The sequence below is a fragment of the Orbicella franksi genome, chromosome 12 (genome assembly GCF_964199315.1).
Source record: "Orbicella franksi chromosome 12, jaOrbFran1.1, whole genome shotgun sequence".
NCBI lineage: Eukaryota > Metazoa > Cnidaria > Anthozoa > Scleractinia > Merulinidae > Orbicella > Orbicella franksi.
Genome location: NC_138156.1, coordinates 11,168,123 through 11,188,426, shown reverse-complemented (window position 1 = coordinate 11,188,426; position 20,304 = coordinate 11,168,123). Strand labels below are relative to the sequence as shown.

The 20,304-nt window shown below is 39.9% G+C and overlaps 2 protein-coding genes across 2 annotated transcripts in view; both read right to left on the bottom strand.

The window, feature by feature from the left end:
- LOC145463123 (monocarboxylate transporter 12-B-like) overlaps positions 1 to 20,304 on the bottom strand; it is a 219,012-nt gene that overhangs the window by 138,976 nt on the left and 59,732 nt on the right. The window lies entirely within an intron of this gene.
- Positions 5,917 to 13,409, bottom strand: LOC145463612 (E3 ubiquitin-protein ligase TRIM71-like). The gene is made up of 2 exons (XM_081447378.1): positions 11,736 to 13,409; positions 5,917 to 6,042 (listed from the first exon to the last, which is right to left on the bottom strand). Exons 1-2 carry the CDS (start codon positions 13,104 to 13,106, stop codon positions 5,917 to 5,919), a joined length of 1,497 nt encoding a protein of 498 aa, XP_081303504.1. The 5' UTR covers positions 13,107 to 13,409.

The following is a 20,304-nucleotide window of genomic DNA, read 5'->3' as shown; positions in this document are numbered from 1 at the left end:
CCCATTACTGTCTAAAGATAAACCAAGAGGACGATTAAGACTTCGTCTGCCGAACTGGCCGAGGAAAATGCCCTCGTCACCGAAAATTTTAACTTGGCCAGCAGCATTGTCCGTAACAATAGTGTTGCCATTTTTATCAAACTCTATCCCAGCGGGATAGGAAAAGTATTTAGCTCTTATCAACCGAGCAGGAGGTCTGTACGGGAGAATCTTGACTGAGGTCCTGAGTACAGACCGAACGCAGGGAGGTCTGTACACACGACCAAGGTCAGGATTCTCCCATACAGACCGACTAAGCTCGGTTAATAAGATGTTTATTATATGGCATTTACGAAAAATTTAATTCGTTAAATGTAACTGGTTTGTACTAGCTGACATTTTGCTTGCGAATGGCGATGAGCTGAACTTGATTCTGCAATGAAGTCCGCTCGTCCTCTTTACTTTTCTTTTCTCGTCAGGCTTTTTGGCACTTCCATAAATATATATTGTTAGAAGAAAATAGTCAATATTTTTGCCATATATTTTAGTTTGCAACTTTTTCACCGCAAAACATTACCGATCTAGATGCCGGTCTAGATGGGAAAATGTAGACCGCTTTCAATATCGATTTCAGCCAATCAAATTCGTGAATTTGGTAGTTTCCAGTCCTTGTAAGGCACAGCCATATAATAACCCTGCTTATTACCCTTTCTGCCGAAAGATCTTAGGTAACCTCCACCACTGCTAAATATCTGCACTCGTTTTTGATCAATGTCATTTCACCGCAATTTCATCACGTTCATTTCCTGCTACTCCCCAAGGAAAGTGAAACTGCGCATCAGACAAACCTTTCTGTCCAATAGTTTTTACGTTTCTGAACTTTCCGGCAAAAGGAATGCCATAAATTTCTTTATCTTCCGTAACGCATTTTTCGGCGGTTTCTTTTGCAAAATGGCTTATTGTAAAGCTATCATTGTCTTCTTGGCCTGGTGCTTTCGTCTTTCGTTGGTATCCCCTTCAAAGTACCTGATTTCTAATGCTACCCAGTCACTATCTCCGTGAGGTGTTCTCCAGCGATTTTTCTTGTCAAAACAAGCTGTTCTTCACGACCAGCCATGGCTTCACTGTTTACTTTTCCATTGGCGCTGGACTGATTCCTTTCAGTCTTAACGGACCCGATGCCTTCAGTGCTGACAATATCTGATAACCTTTTATTTTCCAGGAAATGAAAGCTGGGGAACGTTCCATCGTCCCAACCGTCTAAATCGTCTTGGTTCAATTCCTCTTGAAATACCTTGTCTGGATATTTTTTTCGTCGCATGATTTCAGCCTTTGTGCTCACAATTTTTTCATTTCTTCAATTCCTGTCTCGGTCATTTTTACTACATCTTCTATCTTGGCCTTTCTAACTTCCAGACGTTAGAGTGATGCTTCTGTTTCACTTTCAACGTTATTGCAGAGCTTTTGCTTCTTGACTTTGATAAATGCGATCACTTTATTAGCGAATTCCTCTGCGCTTTCTTTCGCGTTCTTGGCTTTTTCTTGAAGTTTAGCACAGTTTCCGCCAACTTAAGTAATTTAATCCTCTCCGCTTTTTCTCTACATTTTGTCCCTGAGAGTTAAACGCAGACCTTAATTGCACCATTCGTTTATTTGCGGCCTCTCCTTAAGTTGTCTTAACGTGATCGTCATGAACGGTTACTTCACAAGAACTGCCTCACAAGGGGATCCTAATTCTCTTCTTTCGACAAAATGCCGGAAGCTTCAAATAACTTTTAAAAAGTCCTCGTCCCTAAAGTCTTTTGGTTCAAAAAGATGTCACGCTAAGTTCTTGAATATACTTCATGTGTTACGGGATTAACGAGTCTAACATAATATAGATGGTTTTCATTGTCACGCCCGACTTCTTGCGCGGGAAAGATATCATCTGCTGACTTGCCTAAATGTGCAATCTCAGCGCTTTTGCTTCTTTCTAAAAGTGTTTCAGTTTTTTCCAATTACTGTCTCGGTCATTTTCATTTCACGTTCAATCTCGCTTTTTTGTGCCGCAAGAAGCTGGGGTAGTTCTGCTGTTCTATTATCTACTTCATCATAGATTTCCTTCATCTTCGCCTCGATGACACAGATCAACGCTTCACCAAAGGTCTGTGCGTTTCTCTTCACGGCAGCGGCTTGCTCTTGCACTTGAATACAGGTTAGCTCAATGTTGGTAATTTTAATTTTCTGCTGTTGGACGTTTTCCTTTTTCGACTCAATCACAGATTTCACTTGTAACTTGCTTTCATTTGCAGCTTCTTCCAGAGGTATCTTGACGTGACCTTCGTGATCTGTTAAAGCACAAGTGTTGCATATTGGAGTTTCACAAGTCTTGCAAAAGTACTTCAGCTCATCTTTCCCGTGATTTTCCTTTTGGCAAAATGCTGGACGCTTCAAAAAGTCCTCAAAGTCTTCGTCTTTAAAGTCGGTAAGCGCCAACATACGGTGTTCTTTGAAAGCTCGCATTCTGTTGTTCGTGTTCACACAGACGTCACACCAGAAGAGAGAACAGTGGAAACAATAACAACTTTGAAAACTTATTTGGTCGCAATTTCCGCATCTGACTCCTGTTGTACTGCACTGTTTAATTGCCAACACATCCAGCAAACTGTTGGTTCGAAACTTTGTCGGCAGGTCATTGAGATTTCCACTACTGGGGACTCTACTCTCTCTTCTACATTTGTGGCATGTTATGACATCATGGTGGTCACTCTTTCGAAGAATCTCGTTCAGGCAATGAAGACAAAAACTGTGTAAACATGGCAGCTGCTTTAGATCAGTGAATGTGGTCTTGCACTTAGAACAGGATACTTCCTCATGAAGATTGTTAAGCAAGGTTTTTATATCCATGTTTAAAGGGGTAAAAGAAAAGGGTTGTGCGTCGAAAACGCTTTCAAGAATGAGGCCTTAATTATGATCGCCTTTTTTAGTATGATTCTATTGACCAATCAAATAACAGTATAAGACATGTTTGACATATTGTCTGATTTCTAAGAAGGATTGCATAAATCGCCAAAGATTCTAAGAACTGTGATCCGTAATAGAGCTTGACCTACAAATTAAAGCAGACAGACTACTCAGATCACATTACGGGACATAATGTCTGTAATGCTACCCCTGGAAAACAAACCTCAGAATTTCTAGTAATATAGGCAGGCGTCCCCGTCACGTTATTTTAAATGGCGAATTGTTCCTAAGAACGAATCGTTCGTTCTTCATTTGGACAATAGAGTGTTTAAAGATGCCCTCTAATATCGAGGTTTTTTTGTCTTAATCCTTTATTTCTCTTTCCACGATCGTAATTAATAAGGAAACGCCTCCTTTTTAGCTATCGAATAATCAGCACTTGAGGTCTTTTTGTGTCCATACACAAACCTAGGAGATCTTGTTTTGATGTTCTACCAAATTCTTATAATTAACCTTAATGCAAATATTTGAAATTCAATATCGAGAATTAATGCTTCGAGCTTTTAACGGCTAAAGGAATTTAACACCGGTAATACCCTGGCAACAGGACATAATCAAAGGCTGAGGGAACTTCTCTTCAGGAATTTAGAAATATCAGACCTTTAACTGTTGCTTACGTCAAAAGTGGTGCGAAAGTGAGCTACAAAGATATACAGGACTACTTTTTACTCGGGCTTCTGTAGGAGAACCCGAGTCTTAAAATGCTAGCGTTTTGGTCGCCAAAAGGGGGGTCATGGTCCCAGGCGTTCCATGCGTAGAGCATGGAAACTGGGGACGAGAAACGCGACATTGCTCGCTCTTCGTGACAGAATGCGGTGTTTTGCGAAGAAAGTGTTGGCAAGAATCGCGCCTTATACGTTCATCTCACATACAAAGATGTCGCTCGTTTTCAGAAAGGGTCGGTCCACGAATTATATTGCTTAAAAGCCAGCCCGGTAAGCAAAGTTCACGCTTGAAACGTTCTCGTGAGATAACAACCGAGCCGATTGCGGTATGAGTTCAATCTACGAAAACACTGGCAAAAATAGGCAGTCAATGACGGTATGTGGCTACTGCTGTTATTATTTAGAACATTGCAGTAAAACAAATCATATTGCAATAAAACGAGCTAAATACGAAAACGTTTTTGGACTCGTAGCTCATTAAAAACATGCCGACTTGTTTCTTGCACCGCGTAAAATATATCGATCTCCAACTGAAAGTTGTAGAGATAAGACTTTCGGTAACTTGAATTAAATATTTTACCTCCAAGTTAGTTGGCTTTCTGGTAGGGAGCAGGAAAAAAAAGTAACGTGTGAATTTGGAGGCACATTGTGCGGGAGAATTAAACCTTCGATTGTGCGGGGAATTGCGCGGGATTATTGACGAACCAATGTTCTTGGCAAATCCCAAGGAAAATCTGCATGATGATAGTTTAGCCAGTTATTTCACTAGTAGTTCAAATATATTTAGCAGTCTTAGCAATCGCCAATTCTTTTAGAAAACTGTGTCTGACTGCATAAGAAAATCATGTTGCGTGCCATGAACTAGACGAGCATCAAACCAAAATAAATAGCAAAACAGAATGCCGCATCTTCCCTTATAAATGAGAGTCCTTTTTAAAAATACTCCTGCCTTGATTCAATAAAAATGTTTAGCTTGAATATTTTTTCATAAACTGCGTTAAGGGTCGCAAATTCTTGGAAGTTATCCGCAAAATACACAACTTGAAAGTTTGTGCAAATTATGTGCAATGCAATTTGAGCCTAGTCACAGGACTGTTGTTTTCGCGAAGGAGTTTATCATGATTCGTTTTGGCTCTCTCGAAAGGGATTATTCGCTCTCCAAAGGAGATATGACTCTTGAAAAGGGTTTAAGATCGCAACACGGCAAAGATGTTCAGCTACACAATTTACTCGGATCGCCACGACCAGCAAACAAACTTCGTGCAATTTCTACTAGCATTTAGTAAGGGGTACAAAGTAATCGCCATAAGTTGTAAAAAGAGCTCGAAAATTCTATGCAAACAACTTCTCCATCAATGCGTAGGCAGCTGTTCTTCATTCTTGAACCAAAATGGTTTAAACTCACAACTTGCGATAGGATGAGGAGGATACTCAACGAAGCAACTTGAATAGTAAATATCTAAGCGGAACTCTTGTGCTAAAATATCCTGATTCTTTAATTTGTCCAATACGGTTTTCTTAAAGTACGATTTGATACTGTGGTACGAAGCCCGAGTAAACGCTCTTAGAGCGTCTAGTTTTACATTGAGCAATACATAAAAGAAGTCATAATAGACGATGAAGTTCATAATAAACTTAACAAATAAAGAAGCCTAAGCCGTGTATTACACTGTGATGAAACACGACGGGCATTTGAGAACACGAGGGAAATGTAGTAAACGCGACCCGCAGGCGAGTGTTCTCTACAACTTATGTAAACCGGAAGTGTTTTATGTAGACCGGAAGTAGTTGTAAGCTCAACACCAGGTTGGGGCTATGTATTGCACCATATTGAGTTGTTACACGAGTCCATGTTGTGATGTAGAAGTTTTCGTCGTGTACGAATAAAACTTGAGTTCCAGTTGCTCTCTCTGATGTTTTAATCCACCGAAGAACATGGCTACGCTCGCCACATTCTGAAGTGTTCTCTAATGTCCGGAGTGTTTTATCCCAGTGTAATACACGACTTAGGCTTCTTCATTTGCTTTATGATAAAGAGATAATGTGCCGAAAAACAATAAAACACGCTTTTTCTATATTTTATACTCTGATGAAACATGGGTTTTTGACCAATCAGAGCGCGCGCAGGGTCCTATCTATAGTATAGTTTATAATATGAAGTGAAGCTAATATTCTATGTACGTCGATTGATGGCATTGGCCCTATATAGATGCATTCCCAAACGGAGAATAACGTGACAGTTAACATACAGGCAGCCAGCATACAGGCTTTATAGGTCGCAAAAGATACGCTGGGCTGTTACGTTGCCCTGGCCCTTGCACGGGGCAGAAACAAATAATGTCCAGCGTGACAACTGTTCGGCGACAGACAAATCATGAGGTCTATGGACAATCATCTAGCGCCAAGAGAAAAAAAAATTCAGCTCGTTGATCAGCTAATTATCCAGCCAGTTGTTGTGAGAGGTGTCCGACTTTAGGCAGTAGCGTCGTCAGGGACAATGAAACAAAAATAAATAAAATATTCAGAAGAGGAAATAACTCGGCACTGGACCCGTTTACAGGACGAGAAACGTTCAGTAAGCAGATTATGATTCAATCGAACAACAACATCTTCCAGTTGATGGCCATGAAACATTTGCATGTGCATTACAAGCCAAACAATGTTGAAGAAAATGACTGCACTGTAACAATTTACTTTCACTTCTAGATTTTAAGACCTTTACGCTCTTGTACAGTATGTATTGCAACCTAATTCGTTTAATTCCTATCGTCTATAACATTTACTGTCACAAGACAAATGCCATGCACTGTTTATCCATCAAGACATTACCTGCAAGAAAAGCTGAACGGGAATACAAATGTCTGGAAAAATTAAAAGCGGGGAAAATGTTAATCATCTTTTCAGCTGTGAAGTTTCAAACTCTGTTGTATGTAACAAACGCTCTAAATGCCTTTATCAAGAAGTTTCAATATAAAGGTATGGCACCACCCACTTTCCACCTTTTATTTATTTCTTATCGGCAAGAATAATATTCCCATCACTGCCTAAAGATAAAGCAAGAGGGCGATGAAGACTTCGTCTGCCGAACTGGCGCAGGAAAATGCCCTCGTCACTGAAAATTTTAACCACTTGCTAACAGCACTGTCCGCAACAATAATTTTGCCATTTTTATCACACTCTATCCCAGCTTGATAGAAAAAAATATCCCCGCTTATTACCCTTTCTTCCGAAGGATCTTAGGTAACTTCCACCCTTGCTAAATATCTGCACTCGTTTTCTATTTATGTCAGTTACTACTATTTCATCACGTTCATTTACTGCTACCCTCCAAGGAAAGTTAAACTGCCCATCAGACAAACCTTTTTGTCCAATAGTTTCCCGGCATAGTCAATCGAACGTTCGGAAATCGAACTCAATCCATGGATCGAGTTCGACTGAATTCGGCAATCGAACCAAATCGAACACCGAGCTATGTGTGAGTTCGATTTCCGAGCCAATCGAACTCAGTCGAACAAATGGAACCGTACCGAACTAAATCCATTAGATTGTGTTCGACTGGGTTCGGCAGCCGAACTCAATCGAACATAATGCAATGGATTGCGTCCAATTGTTCGGTGAATAAATTCGCTTGAACAAAGATTATGTTATCCGGTCTCGAAAACACGGAAAACGCGTGTCATACTGAAGTAATTCGAGCCTTGAAAAACTTTGTTATTAATTTTTAACACCAGTTCTACAAAATATCAAGAGTTCAGAAATCAAACGTTTGATTTAGTTCGCTTGTCCAAATATTTTTTTTTGTGTGTGAGTTAATGTTCGACTTGGTTCTATTGCCGAACTCAATCGAACTCAACTCATGCTGATTTAGTTCGATTTAGTTCGATTTAGGTTGATTTAGTTTGATTGAGTTCCGGATTGAAATAGATCGTTTTCACGTGACGTCATCACTTTCTAAAATCCAAAACGAAAGAGCCACCAAAGTTTTTGTCCTTGTCAGGCACAAGAGGCGGTATATTTATGTCTGTTTACAATTTTACAGCTCAATAGCGTGCTTCGTTTGGAATCCAGAGCATTTTGAATTTCAAGGTTATGGAGGTGCGTGACACAAGGCTATGATCGAGTTTGTCGAAAAATATATACTTATCCCATGATTTTGAGCCTTTTTAGAAGTTAAAGCATTAGGAAAAGTGCTTATATAAATGTTTGTTTGATCAGTACTGATAATCAGTCGCCTAGATAGCCAAAGTAAGTTCCAGATGTTTACACTATTTTCCGGCCGCCATATTGGTGTACCACGGAGGTACACCAACATGGCGTTTTCATACTGGGCTCTGTAAATATCGGCGAAACATTTCGACGAATATCTGAAGTTTGGGGAAACGCACAGGCCTAAAACTTGGAGGAGTGGCTTATTTAGTTATCTTCTATAACATCATAATCTCATAGCTTTTTCCACTAGATGGTTTTCGATTTATTTTTTTATTGCGTGACAGTGAAAACGATCTATACAGTTGGATCGGGTTCGATTGACTGTGCCGGGATAGTTTTTACGTGTCTGAACTTTCCGGCAAAAGGAATGCCGTGAAAATCTTCATCTTCCTTAACGCTTTTTTCGACGGTTTCTTTCGCAAAATGGCTTATTGTAAAGTTATTATTGTCTTCTTGGCCTGGTGCTTTCGTCTCGTTGACATCCCTTTCAAAGTGCTTGATTTCTGATGTTACCCAATCACTATCTTCGTGAGGTGTTCTCCAGCGATTCTTGTCAAAACGAACTGTTCTTCAAGACCAACGATAGCTTTACTGTTTACGTTTCCGTTGACGCTGGACTGATTCCTTTCAGTCTAAAGGGACCCGATGCCTTCAGTGTTGACAATATCTGATAACCTTTTATTTTCCAGGAGATGAAATCTGCGGGAACGTTCCATTTATCTAAATCGTCTTGGTTTAATTTCTGTTAAAATATTTTTTCTGGAGATTTGTTTGGTCGCATGATTTCAGCCTTTGTCTATGTTGGCCTTTTTTTTACTTCCAGACGTTGGAGTGATGCTTCTGTTTCACTATCAACTTCATTGCAGAGCTTTTACTTCTTGACTTTGATAACAGAGAGTCACTTTGTTAGCAAAGTCCTCTGCGATTTTTTTCGCGTTCTTGGCTTTTTCTTGAGTTTTAGCACGGTTTCCGTCAAGTTTAATGATTTTACTCCTCTACTTCTCTACATTTTTCTCTCCCCGAGACTCAGTGACAGACTAAGTGTACCAATCGTTTATTTGCGGCTTCTTCTAAAGTCGTCTTGGCGTGACCGTCATGAACGGTTACTCCACAAGAACTGCCTCACAAAAGAATTCTAATTCCAATTCTTATTTTTCGTGACCTGCCTTTCGACAAAATGCCGGTCGCTTTAAATAGCTCTTAAGCTCCTCGTCTCTAAAGTCTCTCTTCACGCTAAGTTGTTGAATTTTACTTCATGTTGTATGGAATTGATGCGTGTAACACAATTTAAGTGTGTGATATATTAGACATATTAGTATGTTGGAAGAACCTGGTCCTCTCATCAGTGTTGTTGATGGCAGATTAAGGTGCAGGGGCCTTTTACATGTCTCAAGTACTGCTGGAAATCCTGAAACCAAAATAACAGTATTAGTCTGCTGTGACCTACAAGGCCCGGGAGGTTACCCCTAGAAAAATTGGGTGGGGGTTGTGCGGCCCGCTTCCCAAAACCCTTGCCCTATTTATGACCAAAATCTGCGATTTTCTCTACCCTATTGATGACCTGAAAAAGTAGCTTCTTCTAAAAAACTTACCCAGTTCAAGACAAGAGGGCAAAACCCATAACCCATTTATGACCGAAATGGCCAAAATCGATACCCTGTTTATGATCAAAACGGCTGACAACCCTACCTCTTGGGGCCGCACATATACCTATATAGCCATATAAGGGAGAACCCCTCCCCTTCTCCCCGGGCTGCAAAGGCTGTAACAGTCAATAACAGTCAGTATGAAACACAAATGATCTTCACATTTGTTTACAATAGCAAATGATGAATTCTGACACAATCAGAAATGATTAGAGCCTGATAATTCTTTAGCGTTACATTTGATATTCAAGACGGTCTTAGCAATGACGTCAATCTTATTTCCATAGCAACCTTACCGAAAGTCTTTCTTTCACATTTGTAATCAGTGAATTAAATGAGATATATTCGAGACCTAGGGAGCAATTTAACTGTGAACATTAAAACATATTTACATGGAGATCGAGGGTGAGTAGTTTATATCCGCGGTTCCAAGAGCAGCACAAAGGAAAAGAAATTTAAGTTATCTTGGTAGTACCTTTGATTTCCTGTCATGATTTTTTTTATTTCAATCGTCTTCCTTGGTAAGATACAAGAGGAGATCAGGAATAACGATGAGAAGTAAGTCCTGTCGATATCGAGTTGTATACGTTCCTACCGTTTAAATAATAGCTCGTTTTCAAGTGACGTCATCACTTTCTAAAATCCAGAACTAAGGAGCCATTAAAACTTTTATCCTCATCAGGCATAAGAGGCGGTATATTTATATCTGTTAACAATTTCGCAGCTCCATAGCGTGCTTCGTTTGGAAACCAGAGCATTTTGAAATTCAGGGTTATGGAGGTGCGTGACAAAAGGCTACGATCGAGTTTGGTGAAAAATATATACTTATCTCATGATTTTTGAGCCTTTTTACAAGTTAGAGCATCAGGAAAAGGGCTTATGTAAACATTTGTTTGTTCAATGCTGATAATCAGTCGCCTAGATAGCCAAAGTAAGTTCCAGATGTTTACACTATTTTCTGGCCGCCATATCGGTGTACCACGGATCTACAAACATGGCGTTTTCATACTGGACTCTGTAAATTTCTGCGAAACTTTTCGACGAATACCTGAAGTTTGGGGAGACGCACAGGCCTAAAAATTGGAGTAGTGACTTATTTAGTTATCTTCTATAACATCACAATTTCTTAGCGTTTTCCACTGGATGGATTTCGCGTTATTTTTTATTGCGTGGACAGCGAAAACGATCTATTGTTTAGCGATAGACCACTCTTTCTATGGGTTTACTGGCGCAATAAACCACGCGGGATTTTGGGAGAACACGAGAAAAGCTTGTAAATCACGAGCCGTTAGGCGAGTGAATTACATGCTTTTCGAGTCTTCTCCCAGCATCCCAAGTGGTTTATTGCGCCGGTAAACCCATAGAAAGAGAGGTCTATCGCTTTTATGAAATAACTATGGAAAAAGTATGTCAATGAGAGGAAAATTTATTGTACTTTCGTGATCAAGTTGCTTATTCTCATCAAATTCATGAAAGGCATCGATGAAAGGCAAAAAGCATATTAAGAGCCCATTCCTGTAAATACCGAGAATGAGATGACAGTCACGAAATTTCGGATTTCTTCATATTTTGCCCAAATAACCTCTAAGTGAGTTGTTTTCGAAAATACTATTCAAGAGTCCTGAAGCGCTTTAGGTTTTTCGAAATCGAGGAAAGTCCGAAAATCGCCATTTTAGCTGCCTGCGCCGTCGAAAGTGGCCGAAAATTGTGCATTTTCTTTTCCCTCATACAGGTCAACGCGATGATATCTATCAATATACTTTGGGTAGCTCATAGTTCATGTCTTGCTGTTTCTAAAGCATTAATTTGATTAGCAAAAGCTCCAACTGTTATAATATTTTAGGCCGATACAAGTACCTTCATCGAAACTTAACTCAAAAGTATTCTGACGGGGAAATGTAGGGATTCGTAAGTGGAATCGATTTCACGAAAGTAAAAGGCTGTACGAAAAGTGTGCAAGTAGTCCAAACTTCACGTACTTGGCGAAGCGATTCAACGCAGTGTTTAATGATCACTTTCAAAGTTTTGCGAATGGAATAAAGGTTAGTAACAGAAGCCGGAACGCTGGTTCCGAAATTTATTCAGAATTTTTTTAGTTATACTGAAGGCTATGAAGTCCGTGTTTCTCTGTATTTTGCTAAATGAAAACTATTGCTTGAAAGCTAAGTTTATGGACATCAAATTCATTTATCGTGTAATGCATGCATGCATTAAGTTTAAACTCAAAATTTACTTTCACTGACACGTCGTATTTTCCAGTTTCTTTGGCAAAATAACTGATTTTGTAGCTGCCATCTTTATTATCTTGAACTCGCGCTTCCGTCGCACAATCCCGTCCTTGAACATTTTTGATTTCCGCTGTAACACGGTCACCTCCGTCATAACATTGTTCTCCTTCAGCATTTCTTGTTGTCAAAACAGACTGTGCCTCTAGTCCAACGACAGCTTCACTCGTTCCTTTTCCTTCAGCCCTTGATTGATGCGCTCTTGTCTTGCTGAAATATGTTTTGAAAGAGCCAATTCCTTCAGTGTTCATTTTGTTTGTTAATGTCTCGTTTTCCACGAAAATGAATCGACGAAGAGCTTCAAGGGCACAGGTATCTCTTTCTCCTTCATCATCCAGGACTCGTTCCTGACAGATTGCATCTACTGATTTGTCCAACTGTACAATCTCAGCGCTTGTGTTTCGTTTGAACAGTGTTTCAGTTTGTTCAATTACTGTCTCGGTCATTTTCGTGTGATCTTCAACCTCGTGTTTTTGTACTCCAAGACGTTGGATTGACTCAGCCGCTTGATTTTCTACTTGATTACAGAATTCTTGCTTCTTTGCTTCAATGACACAGATCACTGCTTCAACAAACTTTTGCGCCTTTTCTTTCACGTTAGCCGCTTGCTCTTTAATTTGAAAGCAGGTTTTGTCAATTTCGGCGATATTGTTTCTCTGCTTTTGGACATTTTCCTTTAGGGACTCAATCACAGACTTTACTTGCAACTTTCGTTCATGCCCAGCTTGTTCCAAAGGCATATTGGCGTGACCTTCATGGTCTGTCAAAGTACAAGCGTCGCAAATTGGAATTTCACAAATCTTGCAAAAGAACTTCAGCTCGTATTTCTCGTGGCGTTCCTTTTGGCAAAACTCTGGACGCTTTAAAACATTCTCAAAGTCTTCGTCTTGAAAGTCTTTGAGCGCCAATACGAGGTGTTCTTTATTGGCTCTGATTCCATTATGGAGGCTTATACAGTTGGCTTCACACCAGAATGCACAACACTGGAAACAGTAGAAACTCTTGGAGCTTTTTTTTTCGCAATTTCCACATTTCACAGCAGTCGTAGCATGCTCTTTTATGGCCAACACATCTAGAAGACTGTTGATTCGAAAGCTAGTAGGTAGCTTGTTAAGGCTTTCACTAGGGACTTTACTCTGTCTGCGACATTTTGGACATGTTATGATATCGTGGCGGCCACTCGTTTGTAGAATCCCGTTCAAGCAGTGAAGACAAAAACTGTGTAGACATGGCAGCTGTTTTGGATTGGTGTATGTTGTCATGCACTGAGAACAGGATACTTCTTCATAAATATTAGTCAGCAAGAATTTTATATCCATGATTAATTACGGAAAGCGACGAAGGTTTGGAGTTGTAAAAGCTCCACTAATTGATGAAGTCTTGTGATCTGATGGAGTGTTTGTTTTTGATAATCTTGACCAATAAGGAAGCGGTATTAGACACAGTTTGACATATTGGTATAACGCTAAGAATAATTACATCAAGCACCAAAGGCTCAATGATCTTCGACTAAGTTAACTTGACTTGTTATTTCAAGCTGTTAAACACTCTTCAAGATCAGATTGCGCAACAAAATGTCTGAAGCGTTCTTAAAACGCCCTTTAATCGATAGTTGTGTTCTGTTTTACCGGGGCCCATTTTACCATACAATACACTCATCTTGTTTAATTTAACGACAGTTATAATCGGAAGAGCTGACCTGTTGTCAATATGGTACTTTTGAATACCAAATTGAAGTAAACTTGATGTGTTAGCTTACTTGCAGAGAGCTAGTTGTTTAATACGAGTGTATTTGTGAAGAATTCCTTAGATCAGAGACCATCAGGTGTCCTGCCTTGTTAACTGACAAGCAACGAGGTATAATGAACTCTCCTCGCTCCCCCTTCGTTCCAAATTTGTAAATAAATTTTCCAGCAGTATCGAAAACCTTAATACAATTTTCCTCGCTGTCTGACATTTCGAGATAGCTTTCATATTGGACACAGAGAAAGGGGTAGGTAAAAGATCTCCCTCTGCCAATCTTACGCAAAAACTGACCATTTGGATGAAATATCTTAATTAGTTTATTCCGTCTGTTAGCGACAATCATATTTCCCTAATTATCTACAGATAAACCGGATGAGGACCCCTTAGCAGCTGATTAAAATTTCCATAGCTACTGAACGTGTTCAGGAGCTCACCCTGGCTACTGAAGCATTGAATACGCCTGTTTTTACAGTCCACTATAATATTAGCATTCTTGTCAAAGCCTGTCCCAGAAGAAAAGTTAAATTCTCCATTTTTATCACCCTTTCTACCAAACGATCTTAAGTAAGTCCCATCACGTTAAATAATTGAATTCTGTTATTACCATTATCAGTCACTGATAAGTTAAGCCCCAAGATTTTCTTAATATTCCGGCTTTCGAGCGTCGTTGTCCAAGGGATAATACGGGTCTGTACTGTCTGTGTTTGACTGTAACCACAAATGGGCTGCCATTGATCTGTTCTCCATTCACCTTTACTGACACGTCGCATTTTCCGATTTCTTTGGTAAAGTAACTGATCTCGTAGCGACCGTCTTTGTTATCTTGGACTCGGGGTGTCGTCGCACAGTCCTGTCCTTGACGATTTCTGATTTCCACTGTTATGCAGTCACGCTCGTCATAACATTGTTCTCCTTCAGCACTTCTTGTTGTCAAAACAAATTGGGCTTCAAGTCCAACAATCACTTCAGTGATTCCTGGTCCCGCAGCCCTTGATCTATATGCGCTGGTCTTAAGAACTGTTTTGAATGAGCCGATCCCTTGAGTGTTCATTTCTTTCATTAATGTTCTGTTTTCTACGAAAATAAACTGACGGAGGCCTTCAGGGGCACTGTCAACTCGTTCCCCTTCATTTCCCCTGACTTCTTCTTGAGACATTGCATCTAACGACTTATCTAACTGGACTAACTCAGCGCTTACACTTTGTTGTAAAAGCGTTTCAGTTTTTTTAACTGTTGCCTCGGTCATTTTCACTTGGTCTTCAATTTCGCTCGTTTGAATTTTCAGATGCTTGAGTGATTCCCTTTCTTGCTTTTCAACTGTATTAATTATTTCCTGCGTCTTCGCTTCGATGAGTGTGATCATCTTTTCAGCAAACGCCTGTGCGTTTTGTTTTTCTGTAGCAGTTTGTTCTTTAATTTGCCTACAGCTTTCGTCAAGTTTAGAGAGTACATTCGTTCTCTTCCGTTGCACTTTTTCCCTTTGCGATTTTATCAAAGATTTCACTTGTAACTTGCGTTCATCTGCCGCTTCTTCTAGAAGTATCTTGGCGTGACCTTTGTGATCGGTTAAAGCACAAGACCTGCAAATTGCAGTTTTACAAATCTTGCAAAAGAACTCCAACAGCTCTTCATTTTCGTGGTGCTTCTTTTGGCAGAATGCTGGACGTTTCGAAACGGTCTCAAAGTCTTTGTCCTTAAAGTCTTTAAGCGCCAACACGCGGTGCTCTTTATTGGCTCTGATGCCATCATGAAGACTTATACAGTCGGCTTCACACCAGAAGGCACAGCAGTGGAAGCAGTAGAAACACTGGGAGCTCATCTTGTCACAATTCCCACATTGCCTAGCATCAGTGTTGGATTCTTTAATGGCTAACATACTGATTCGAAAATTAGTGGGCAGCTCGTGAAGGCCTCCTTTAACGATTCTAGTCACTTTTCGACATTTTCGGCATGCTATGAGATCATGGTCGCCATTCGTTTGAATCTCCTTACTTAAGCAGTGAAGACATTACGTGTGTAAACATGGCAGCGTTTTTGGATCAGTAAAGGCGTTGTTGCACACACAGCATGTTACTTCTTTCTCAAGATTACTTAACAAGGTTTTGGTATTTATGATTAAAGGCGGAAAACGAGGACGACGAAATGGGCTGGCGGTGAGAACGCGTCCAAGTATGACTGACGTCTTGTGATCGAAATTGAATTTATTACCCTGAGAACAGTGACCAATCAAATAGTGGTATTGGATATGTTTTGACATACTTCTGTCTTATTTCTAACGATTATAAAATAATGGAATGATTCTAATACCTGTGTCGAAAATAGCTCCATCCACAAATTAAAATTGCATGTCCACCAACCTTTCACAGACTTCTCGGAAAACTGTCTGCAAAGTTGCACGATAGTGGATAACTCTTTTCTTTTTGTTTACATTTTAAGGCTGATGCATATTTTACTAAACTACTTAATTATCGCCGAAGCTTCTCGTACATATCTGAGCAAACGGCAAATTTGCCCTTGCTCTTCACTCCCTTGTAACCACGTAGATTTATTGCTAGTCTCAACGTCAATCAATTCTGGAAAATTTGGCTTTCAAACGGTGTTCAAACTCTTCCAAGTTGTTTTTTCCTAAGTGCTTGGATACTGTATATGATGGGTGTAGATAAAACGTATGAAATGTTAATCAACAAGATATAGAATATATCTTTTTACAACTTATTTACACTTTTTCTCGTTACTCCCACAGATAAGCATACTAGGCTAATGGCAATTAAATAAGCCAAACATTTACTTCTGTTCCAGAATATAAACCACTAAACTACAGCCAATTCAACAATACCGAATTACTTGTTAAGCGAAACTGAATATGATGATAACAATTTTTTTTTAAAACATTTTCATTTAACTCTCTATCCGATCAGTGTAATCTAGTACACGTTCCTTAGATGGCACGTTACAGTGATGACGGTTATTGAACAACCGGTAATAAAGGAAATACAAGTATCACTTTTTATTATTAAATTTTCCAATTAAAGTGCTCATTGCTAATACATCGTCGCTTTCCTTGACAATTGGCAGAAACACAACATAAATCTAACTCTCCACAAACTCTTTGTAGGTAATTTGCTTACTTTAGAGAAAGATAATATTAGTTTAGACAAAGATAATATTGAGGCAAATATATATCAACAACACTTTCTTACTTTAGGATAGAGAAATCATATCTACTCGAAAATTTGAATACGATGATTCCCATAGTCAGTCACAACTATCCTGCCATCACTAAGAACTGCTGTAGAGATTGGGTTCTTAAACTCTCCCATCCCGCTGCCTTTTGTTCCAAACTTTCCTATAAACTTTCCATTCAGTTTCAACACCTGAACTCTGTGATTCCATGGATCACAGACCATCAGGTGTCCTGCCTTGTTAACAGACAAGCAACGAATGACATTGAACTCCCCGTCCCCGTCTCCCTTCTTTCCAAACTTGTACAGAAAACGACCTTCAAGGTCCAAAACCTTTATATAATTTTCATCACTCTCTGAGATTATGAAATGTTTCTCATACTGGACACATTGAAAGGGATCAGTGAAAGAGCCCTCTAGACCAATTTTGCGTGTAAACTGGCCATTATTAGAAAATACCTTAATTAGTTTGTTGTTTCGGTCAGCAACAATAACATTGCCCTCCCTGTCAAACGATAAACCGTGAGGACGCTTGAACTGGTGATCAAGACTCCCTTGTTCACCAAAGTGGCTCAGGAACTCACCCTGCTCACTAAAAACTTGGACTCGGTGATTACTACTGTCTACAACTACAATGTTTCCTTTCTCATCAAAAGCTACCCCGGAAGGAAAGTTAAAGTTCCCTTGTTTATTTCCCTTTGTACCAAACGATCTTAAATAAGTTCCATCACTACTAAATATCTGAAGTCTGTTGTTACCATTATCAGTCACTGCAATTTCATTTCGTTCATTTACTGCCACCCCCCAAGGAAAGCTAAGCATTCCAGAATCCGACCCTTGCTGTCCAAATGATAAGGCGGGTCTGAATTGTCTAGGTTTGACTTGAACCCCAAATGGGCTGCCATGGATGTGAGATTCATTTACCTTTACTGATAAATCACACTTTCCGGTTTGTTTTCGATGAGTGTGAACGCCATTTCTTTAAACTTCTGCGCGTTTCTTGTTACGGTTGCAGCTTGTTCCTGAATTTGCCTGCAGCCTTCAACAAGTTGAGTTATTTTGTTCCTCTTCTGTTGTGCTTCTTTCTTTTGCAGTTCAATAAAGGATTTGACTTGTATCTTGCTTTTATTTGCAGCTTCTTCCAAGAGTATCTTGGTGTGACCTTCGTGGTCTGACAAGGCACAAGCTTTGCAAATAGCAATTTCACAGATCTTGCAAAAGAACTTTAGCGCTTCTTTCTCGTGGTGTTTCTCTTGGCAAAATGCTGGGCGTTTTAAGACATTCTCAAAGTCCTCATCCTGAAAGTCTTTCAGCGCCAAAGCTCGGTGTTTTTTTATTAGTTTTGATTCCATTATGGAGGATTACGCAGTTGGCTTCGCACCAGAACGCACAACACTGAAAGCAGTAGAAACTCTGTGTGCTTTTCTTGTCACAATTTCCACATTTCACACCCATTGTATCGCACTCTTTGATGGCTAACACATCAAGCAGACTATTGATCCGAAAGTTGGTTGGCAGGTGCTTAAGATTTCGACTTCTAGAGACTCTACTCTCTCTTCGACATTCTGGACATTTTATGACATCATGGCGGCCACTCGTTCGTAGAATCCCGTTAAGGCAATTCAGACAAAAACTGTGCAAGCGTTGCAGCATTTTTGGGTCTGTGAATATGGTCTTGCACACAGAACAGGATAATTCTTCATGAAGATTGTTTAGCAAGGTTTTTATACCCATAATTAAAGGAAAACGAAGACTGTTCTACAAAACCGAAGGAAATGTACTCTACACGGCTGGACGAATTGGCCAGTGTCTGTGATTACCACATGTTACAGGCAGACCACGAATAAAGTCTTGTAATTAGATGTATTTTTTAGCATGATAATATCGGCCACTCAGACAATGGTATGAGACATGTTTTGACACGCTTTTTTAACTAAGAATGACACATCCAGCGCCAAGGAGTTTAAGAACTGCGATCAAAATGGCTCAGTTAGACATGTTAACTTTAAAGATCAGATGCTTGGCAGAATGTCTGAAAGTGAGATTAGGAGATACGATGACTTGCAATAGGCAATTTTTGACATATTAAGATTGTGTATGGCTCCGAGGACTGGGTGAATAAAACAAAAGAAATTGATTATTCATCCCTCGACCTTGATGTGATTTGTTTTGTTTTATTCCTCCAAGCCGGCCTCGAAGCCAAGTTAGAATTTAAATATATCGAAAATGGCCTGTTCTTTCCTGTTTCATGTCTATCTCGCTGTGCTAAACACGAATTTTGTCGTCACTTTTAGAACATGTTACTTTTTAACTGAAAACTAAGGTAAAGTGGATGTTTTATATACCTCGAAGACAATATATTGTTTATAAAGTACGCGTTATGCTTTGTTAGCGCGCCTTTAACTTGAGCTATGTTTAGATCACGGTGACATGCGAAGACAGAAACTGCTAAACAAGACTAAACAAATAGATGAAAAAATATCAATTATTTTGCCTCTGGCCTTATTATTGATCAGGAGGTTTGATGGCTTGTTTTATTATTATTTCGGTCCCATTAACTTTTGACTTGGCGGCTCTGGTTTCTTCGAAATTTTTTAACCCTGGGACCCTTTTCTCTCTAACTAAGTTGTCGCCTTACTAGGTTAGCGTCTAAAATTCGTTTGGGCTTTGGGTCTTTTGTTCGCGATTAATTTGCAACGTTGTGTGGTTACCATATCATTTTGTCGCACTCGCTGACTATTTATTTGATAAATAATGTGATACTCTAATCATTGCCCATACGTATTTGTCTTAGAAATGAGTCCAGTTTATTTGAGATGAATGAGACATCAGGATGAACGCTCAAGTTGACCGTAGTTGTGCGCCAGACTCACCCTCTCTCGTCCCCGATGAATTTTTTGGGCTTATTCATCATGCGTAAGCCACCCATCGAAGTCTTGTCAGTTTGAATACGGTATAGGACAGACTTCAGGGAGCATGAATTCTCTGACAGGTTGACTGGGTACCAGTACTATTCCCCTCCCCCCCCCCCCCCGCCCGCTCTGTTGTTTGTTGCAAACTTTGCACTTTCTTCACTTAATTCAAACACCTGACCCCTGTGATTCAGGGACTCACACAAAGTCAGTTGTCGCACCTTGTTAACTGACAAGCAGTGAGGTTCACCATCCCCCACTCCCCGCTTTCCAATTAGGTAAAGAAAATTTCCTTCCGCAACGAAAACTTAGCGATCACAAGCTTTCGACGCTGTCATAGCGTCTTTCTCAAGTGAATGTGGCGGGAATCTATTTGTCACGTGAGCTTGGGTGAGCCAAGTCACGTACCAGAACATTCTGCTATGGGAATGGAAGTTTAAATCCACGGTCTCGATTGAGCGGCGGGGGCTGGCAAATAATTTCCAAGGCCTCGCTAACTCCCCATCTGAAGTTGATTTCTTCTCTAGCTATGACTGCTTGAATAAGGTGGAACGCTTTCACATATTGTCTGCTTTCTATGGGTGATCGCATAAAGCACTAAGAGGATTCATTCTACCAAATGTGATCACGGTAGCTTGACCTACAAATCATGATCAAAAGCAATTAGGCAAGTTTTC